Source organism: Alligator sinensis, unplaced genomic scaffold, assembly GCF_000455745.1.
Source record: "Alligator sinensis unplaced genomic scaffold, ASM45574v1 scaffold505_1, whole genome shotgun sequence".
NCBI lineage: Eukaryota > Metazoa > Chordata > Crocodylia > Alligatoridae > Alligator > Alligator sinensis.
Window position 1 is genome coordinate 2,865,983 of NW_005841940.1, and position 7,950 is coordinate 2,873,932.

Genomic DNA, 7,950 nt, shown 5'->3' on the forward strand with positions numbered 1-7,950 from the left:
GTGAGTCTGGGGGTGGCAGGATGCACCATGACTGGACTGTGCCTGGGCCAGGAAGGACTGAGGGACCCACTGTGGACCTGCTGTGGGTTGGATCCGGCCTGCGGGCTATATTTTGCCCACCCCTGCTATAAACTGTTCAAAAGCCAGTCACCTGCCTGCATTTATTCTGTGAAGTGCCATGCATAATTACATGAAACCAGCAACTAAGAGGATTTTAGGGTTATCTCAGCAAATAATCCCATCCAGCAACTTACTGTGCAATTGCGGTGGATAGATGCAGTGAACTCAGTCAACTATAATACTGGAAAGACTGCAGTATTTTCATGTTCTACTCTATGCTAATCTTGGTGAAAAGACTGGAAGACGCAGCAGGAAGAGTTATCTTTAAAAGCATAGATCAGTTCTTGGCATCAGATATTTGCTACCTGAACGCTTCACATTTTCAAGCCATTGAAAACAACAGCCTTTATCAGGAAGACGTGTCAAGCCTGACTGAGCACTAGGGAGCACATGAGCATCAACACTGAGGTGGGGCAGACATTGGAACATTAGCATTGATCAGAGAGGGAACCTGGTGTCCTCATCTGTGGCACTGAATCAGAATGGATTTTGCAAGTTACCTGGCTGCTGTCACAGGTCCTGGTTCTGTCCTCTGGAAAAGAACACTGGAAGCAGAATCCTCTTCAGCTCTGAATGCAGCTTTCACCACTTGGTGCAGCCAGTTCTGCTGCATGTCATCAATCATACGGTCAGCTTCATCAATGATCTGAGCACACATGGATACAAACCACCTGTGGTTAGGGATCAGACAGCTGTAGCTTTCCTTCTAGACACTTTAATCCCTAGAAACATTTGTTTTGCCTGAAACAAGTTCTGAGGCTAATAAAAGGGAGTGAGCGTGCACACAACACACCTATCTCTTTATATAAGCAGAAAAGTCTAATAAGCCAAACTGTTTGGTTCCTCCTCCAGAGTAAAACTTGGAAGGTGAATTCTGCACTTGGGAGCCCAGACAGGCATCTCAGTACCTGTTTTCAGTGTTTCATTGTCAACCTGAGACCCAAAATGATTAACAGGTTTTACTGTAAATATAAATCCATCACATACCTTTTATATAAAAAGGCAAAAGACAGGCTAATATCCAACTGTCTGAATAAGGCAACAGTTTCATGTGGTCTCCATGCACACTTCAACATGCTGGTGGAATACTGCAATTTGCTATTTTACTCTGAAACCCCTGCTTTTGATTGCTGATTGTGTAAAGTGTCCCTTCTGGAGGCAAATGCTAGGACCAGATTGACCAGTAATTTGACTGAGCACAGCAGTTCCTATATAAACATGTCAACATATACTAAGAGTACAAAGAAGCACAAAGTGGGAATTATTGATGAAAAAAAGCCTTGTGATAAGACATCAGATCAATGGAGCTGCCTCACCAGAAAGCGAAGCTGTCTCAGGCTGAATCCAGGGGTCCGGTCAATATGATCCACAAGTCGTCCAGGTGTGGCCACAACAATATCAGCCAGGCTGCTGTAACCCATCACCCTGAAAGAGCGAATGTCTTGTTACCAAGCTACTTCCTGCAGTACAAATTATCATCAAATCAGTATAAGAAGACTCCCTTGATCAGCAAGTCCCTAGGCTCCTCCTCTTCCCTTCCTTCATTAAGGAATAATTAACCAAATTACATGCTGAGATGGAGAACTAACTGATTTCAGCGAGATTTGGAGATTTCTTTCTTAGTAAGTAATAAGAAGTTATTGGAGTTTATCTCCTTTTAAAGCCAATATTATAATGCCATTGCCTCAATCCCTAGTTCTCCTAGCAACAATGGTGTTTATGCTGGAGAACTTCACAGCAGAGAAAAGGCAAGAGCACAGGACAGACAGCAGAGCTAACAAGCAGTCAATGAAGAACAGTCTCCTGGTTTGGTTCTTCAGCATAAATGGTTAAGAAGTTATCAGCTCCTCAAAGGGATAGGTTTTATAAAACCAGGCAAGGGAAGAAAGCACTAAAGGCCAGAGGTCCCAGTGAGGAAGTATATAGGCTGCTTGCAGAGGTTAAAAACAAACAAACCGTGCTTTACTGGAAGCAGCAATGCATTACAGATGCTTTGGATCCGGATCGAAGTATAGACTGGGTGCTCCAGCAGGGTTTTTTGGTGCTTTTATCTAAAGCTGGATTCAACCAGCTATTAGATAAGAGTGCCAAAAAAGCCCCACTAAATCACTATTACAGATATGAGGTGAGCTGGGTCCAACTAATGTGCTGCCTTTTCTGAGCATGTGCTGAGCTTGGCATGGGAGTGTGCCAAATTTAAAGTAAAGCGTTGTGTTTGTTTTTTGTTTGGGGGGGGGGGGGGGGGGAGGGGGTTAGAGAAGGGGGTTAGCATCTGGCAAGCAGCCATTGTGGCCTATACAATTCATGATTTATTTAAGTCCTGAACACAGACGGCACAACTGATGGAGACAAACATATCCTTTGAAATGTATTATTGTTACCATGGACAGGCACAGTTATGTAAACAGCAGTCAAAATCTCAGGTAATGGTTCTATTTCCCCTGACAGACTAAGAGTTAACAAAACACTTAAAAATTGTAGCTACTAGCAGAAAATTGTGCTTCTGCAAACTTGTGATGCAACAGCACTTTGACTTCACCATTCACTGAGCTAAGGGTTTAAGATACAAGAGCTCTAAAAACCATAATGCAAAAGAATATTTAACCTACGTTCTCTGAACAAGAGCCTCCTGCTCCTTTGCGAAAGATTTCCGCCCAGTAATCAACACGACCTTCAAGCCTGTCCCATCAGCGTAAATGTTGAACACTCTACTCACCTGCAGAGGGGAGAAGGGATTTGTTGTTAGCTATCTTGATAACTGCTTATGACAAAGTGTTCCATTATCTTGGCCCAACATCAAGGCCAGTGAGGGACTTCAATCTGCGTTACATCCCAGAAACCAGGAAGCATTTGTGTAATGTGCTTAATGACCAGCCTTTCACTTGACCCAAACTCAGCGCAGATAAAAAAAGAAAAAGTAATTTACCTGTTGTGCCAGTTCTTTGGTGGGCAAAACTGCCAGGGCTCGCACTTGGCAAACTGCTCGTTCTAGCAGAGTCTGCCAAAGCAAAGACTATATGAGCACCTGAAAGAAGCAGAGCTGGTGTCCTACCCTGTGATCCCAATAATCCCCCAGCATTTTACTTTCACCTGTTCCTCCTCCAAACCCCTCAATTCCTGAGACTACCTCCTTTGCCGGGAACATTGGATGAAACACTGAAACTAATCACAGTGTTCAGTCTAAATCCTGTAGACAGTTTTGAAAGCCTACAACTCAGGGCTTGGGATCAAGTTTCTTCCTATGTTTCTGACCTATTTCAAGAGGCTTCTGTAGCTTTGCAGTGAAACAAGGGCAGTCATGACCCTTAGTACAGCTCTACACCTTGGCTGAACTCACCTGTACCACAGGTATGACGAAAGACAGTGTCTTCCCACTGCCCGTAGGGGCTGAGACGCAAATGTCACTTGGTTGGTATCCTCCTCGTCCTACCAAAAAGCCATTGGAGGCACCCTCCAAAATGGCAGGAATGACCTCTACCTGAACTGAACAAATCAAAAAGGGAAATGAGACTCAATTAAAAATTATTAACTAACTGGGCCAGAATTGACTTAGAATATAGCTCTAGCTTTCATTTGGAGCCCAGTCTTGCTACGGCCTGAATTCTTGTCTCATACTACTGGAGGGAGACATGATGGTGCTCAGCACCTTGTAGGACTGGGCACCTGAAGACAAGCTACAAGGAACAAAGCAGAGCAAGTGCAGCCTTTCCTCCTTTCTCACACCCTGAAGAAAGGTTACATTTATTATTCCACTCTGGTCTGTCAAAAATGTCCATTAGCAAAGTATCCAAGAGCCTCTTGCTTACCAACTTTGTATCTCAATAAGGGGAGGCTGTGCAATACAGTATCTAACCCATTCATTTTGTGTTGCGTCGACTGATCAATAGCTTTTGTCTGAACCATGGCTTGCACATACAGTAAACTGCCTGGCTTCCTACCAGTGAATATCTGAAGCTGAAGCCTGGTGTTTCTAGCCGTTAGAGCATGAAAGCCTACTACCGAGATAAACAAATGGGAGACTACCCCAAGAACAGCACACTAACAGCTCTTACACTCCGCTACATGTTTTAGCACAGTAAAAATATTAGATACTGAAACGGCTTAAAATAGAAAAGTTCAGAGCCAGATTGTAACTTTCAAATGGTTTTCTGTTGCATACTAAGACTAGACAACCAACTTCATTTGTGACCTGGATTTATTTAGGTTTTTGAAAGTCAAAGTTTAGAATGACTACGCTGGGTTAACATAATAATCCTGCTTTAAGTTCTATTTGCACATTCTAAAATGAACTCTGACATGTACATGCTTCCAACAAGATATTCCAATTGAGAACTCACTAGGTTTGTCCCCAACCTGATTCATAACCCCCACACAGTTGGGTAACACTGTAGTTTTACTTGATATCCAGAAATGAAACAGTAAATTCACTCAAAAATTAATTTAATCTGTACAATGTAAACTTTCAGCTGTGACATATCAGGAACTTATGGTTTTACTTCTTCCCACCCAACTTTGTTAATGAAAAACACCAAATCTTAATCATTATTTAACCTAAGAATTTTAAGTTCTAAAGCAACACAAATGCCATACTGGCTAAAACATCATAAATTCTTAGACCTTTCAAGGATTTTTGGCATTTCTGCTTCTAGCCAAAATTACTTATTTCCTGCCTTCCCCAAGTTGTGACTTTTTCATAAGTTCTTCATATTGCATATGTATTTGAGACATGAACTAAATAAACAGGAGGAAAATTAACTGATCTAGAAAAATACAAGACCGCTATTACTGTACCTGGGAAAAAGGACTCTACTCCATTCACTTGCAGCTTCTTCATAAGTCTGGGATGAATTCCTGGGACGTCTTGGATTGGAACTAGGTTTTCTTTGATACGTTTATGTACTAGCTTAGGTTGAGCAAGCCATTGTGGCAAGATGGGCTGAATCTGGAACAAAAAGTAAATTGAGATGAGCGAGTCTACACGTGTGCTTTAATGAGCATTAAAGCATCGCAAAAAAACTCAAGCTATTTAGTAAACGTGCATTCAAATTGGCTAATGCATATTAAGTGTCACTAAGGGTGCCTACAGATGTGTAGCGAGGCTGCTCCGACGTGCTGTAATTACAGCACGTTGGAGCAGACTCGATGAATCAAGTTTGCTGGAACGTGGTAATTACTGCACTCTCAACAGTCTCCAGCATCACATGTATCAGCATCCCTATGTTGAAAAATGGCAGCGGGGGCAGTTTTCTAATTAAAGCTCCCCCCCTCCCCCAGCATGTGTATAAACGCCCTTATAAACCATGCACTTTTGTTAATGTGCATTAAGATAGACCAATGCACATTTTCATAGTACCTCACAATGGAAGTACTAGATTTAATGCACATTAACGCACATGTAGACATATGCTATTTTAAGAAAAAAGAAAGATGTTTGACAGCTTCTCTGAAGCACGAACACCTTTTGCATAGGCCTCCCTGCTGGAGTTTCTCTACACTGGTCTAACAATAGCTTGGGTAGACAGACATGTTATTTTGGGTAAGAGGAGCAACCCAGTCAGTTTTGGTGCAGGTAAATCAAGCCTGCCTGGGCACTGGGTAAGTACTCAACAGGTGAAACCCAAGGTTCTACAGATACACCTCTCTCAATATCCAAGTCAGCTATTTTGCTGCTTTTATGGAGGTGTTCAAGGTATCAGAGCTCTGGACTACAGGGCAAACAGTCTTTACATGAAGCAGGAAATCCGTTTTGAAAGGCTGGTGAGCCAGGCTTGAATAAAGTAACTTCTAAGATCACAGCTGCCAATACTATATGTGAAACGATAGAAAACACCTTCTTGTAACAATCAGAATGAAATCCTTTCTCAGGTAGTTACCTTATGTACTGCCTTTTTATCATAACCACCAAGAATCTTCAAACTAGAGGGTGGTGGGGTTGCCTTTGCCTTTCCTGCATTGGACAATTGTTCATTCCCAATTTGATTCCCATTAACAACTTCACCACTGCCTTCCTCCCTCATTTCAGCTCCATCAGCTTTCACTTCTTTTGAAAGATCCATCTTCTTCCTTCTTTGAGCCTGGCTTCTTTTAAAGTTACTTCTTTTTTGTTCTTGTTCACCATTTTCTTCAGGATCTGAAATTTTATTAGGAGAGGAGGAAAAAAATACTACAAATAAGAAAGTACAACAGCCTTTTTTGAAAAACCACCTACAAACTCATTCTCTTACCAATCAACCACCTTTCAATGGTAGCAGCAAGATAGCTGGACTCTGACCTTATGGGCATGCCTCATCTCTGTAGACCCCCCTGCCACTATGCCCCAATTTTAAACCAAGCTCAGAAGTTCAGAATGTTGCTTTTTCTGTGGGGGAGGGGGTGGAATATAACACTGAAACTTAAACACTCTGCTGAGGACAAGACTGTCAGTGAAGATCCAAGTTACGCAAAGGGAACAGGCAAGTTCATACCTTCTGCTTCTCTTCCAGCAGAGCTGTCCTCTACAAGAATATTAAATTCTATGCTTTCAGTTTTTACCTGCTTCAGTTTTCTTTGGTGATACAACTGATGTTTTCTTGTTGTTTCTCTTTTTCTGTTTGACTGGAACATGCCCTCGGGCTGTGTCAGCAGCGAGGCTGGAATCAGCCAGTCTTGCAGGCTCATCAGAATCATTGCTGCGTTGGAGGTTTTCCCTCAACTTCTTTGGCCCCTCTGCACAGGCATCCTCATCGCTCTGCTTCCTCTTTCTCTTTTTTGTTTCTCTCTGTGATTGGTTCTCAGAATCTAAGCCAGAGTCTCTGCTTTTAGGCTTTTCAGGGAGTTTGGTCTTAGTTTCCTTTAGCTTGAATTCTCCAGAAGGCGAAAGCTCCTCTTGCTGCTGCTTCTTCAGCTGCCGAGCTCTTGCTTGCTTACGCAGCCGTTCCAGCAGCGCCTGCGACGAACTCTCCACAGCACTATCTTCCTCGCCAGTGTACCTGCGAATTGCACAAGGAAGCCTCTGAGAACCTGTCACAGGTAGCGTTACCATACATCCAGGTTTTTCCAGACATGTCCTCTTTTTGAGTCCTCCAATCTCTGTCCAGGTGGTTTTTTGAAATCTGAACAAATGTCTGGGATTTTGCTCTGCTCCTCTGGTGACAACAGGGGGAGGGCAACTGGAGGCAGGGGTAATTATGTGCATGCAAACACATGTGGCTGGCATGCAACCAGGCAGGGGGAGGGAGCAGCTTTGGCAGCTGGATGCAGGTAGGTCTATGGGGGGCGGGGGTTGGAGGGCCTGGGCCTGAGGAGTGTGTGGCAGGAGCATGTAGAGGGGATGGGTGTGTGAGGCAAGGTCGATGCCTGACGGCACTGGGGGGTGGTGGCCAGGTGCTGAGGCTGCAGCAGGGCAGGGGGAAAGTGCCTACCCTTCCAGTGGGGGAAGGGGGGGGCCCTTTGAGGGCAGTGGGGAACTCCATGGCCGGGCAGGCAGCACAGGGGCTGCTGCCCTCAGAGGGGCAGAGCAGCTGGTCTCCCACTGGGGGTGGGGAGTGGCCAGGCTGCTTGGCAGGGTGCAGGAGGCCCAGTTCAGGATTGGGGGTGTCACAGGCCTTCCCTCCTCTTCCTTCCTGCTCATGCTGGGGCCTGACTTGCTTTGCCCCTGCCTGCATGAGTCGGGGTTGCTGCGCTTGGGCCCAGTTGGGAGAGGGGCAGCTGGGGCTGACCTGACAAGGCTGGAAGCAGAGGGGCTGCGGGTTGGGAGTGCAGGGCACTGGCAAGGCTGAGGGGCTTGTGGGCTGGGAAGGGGCAGGGGGGCAACAGCATGGCTGGGGGGCAGGGAATTGCAGGTTGGGAGTG

General features: G+C 44.7%; 1 protein-coding gene across 1 annotated transcript in view; it reads right to left on the bottom strand.

Annotated features, from left to right (window-relative positions):
- Positions 1 to 7,950, bottom strand: part of DDX51 (DEAD-box helicase 51) — an 18,909-nt gene that overhangs the window by 10,607 nt on the left and 352 nt on the right. The window contains exons 2-9 of the mRNA XM_006019893.3: positions 6,652 to 7,088; positions 5,994 to 6,250; positions 4,912 to 5,062; positions 3,458 to 3,603; positions 3,047 to 3,118; positions 2,730 to 2,836; positions 1,437 to 1,545; positions 621 to 766 (exon numbers count right to left, since the gene is read on the bottom strand). Coding sequence (XP_006019955.1) covers positions 621 to 766; positions 1,437 to 1,545; positions 2,730 to 2,836; positions 3,047 to 3,118; positions 3,458 to 3,603; positions 4,912 to 5,062; positions 5,994 to 6,250; positions 6,652 to 7,088 — 1,425 coding nt within the window. The remainder of the gene's footprint in view (positions 1 to 620; positions 767 to 1,436; positions 1,546 to 2,729; positions 2,837 to 3,046; positions 3,119 to 3,457; positions 3,604 to 4,911; positions 5,063 to 5,993; positions 6,251 to 6,651; positions 7,089 to 7,950) is intronic.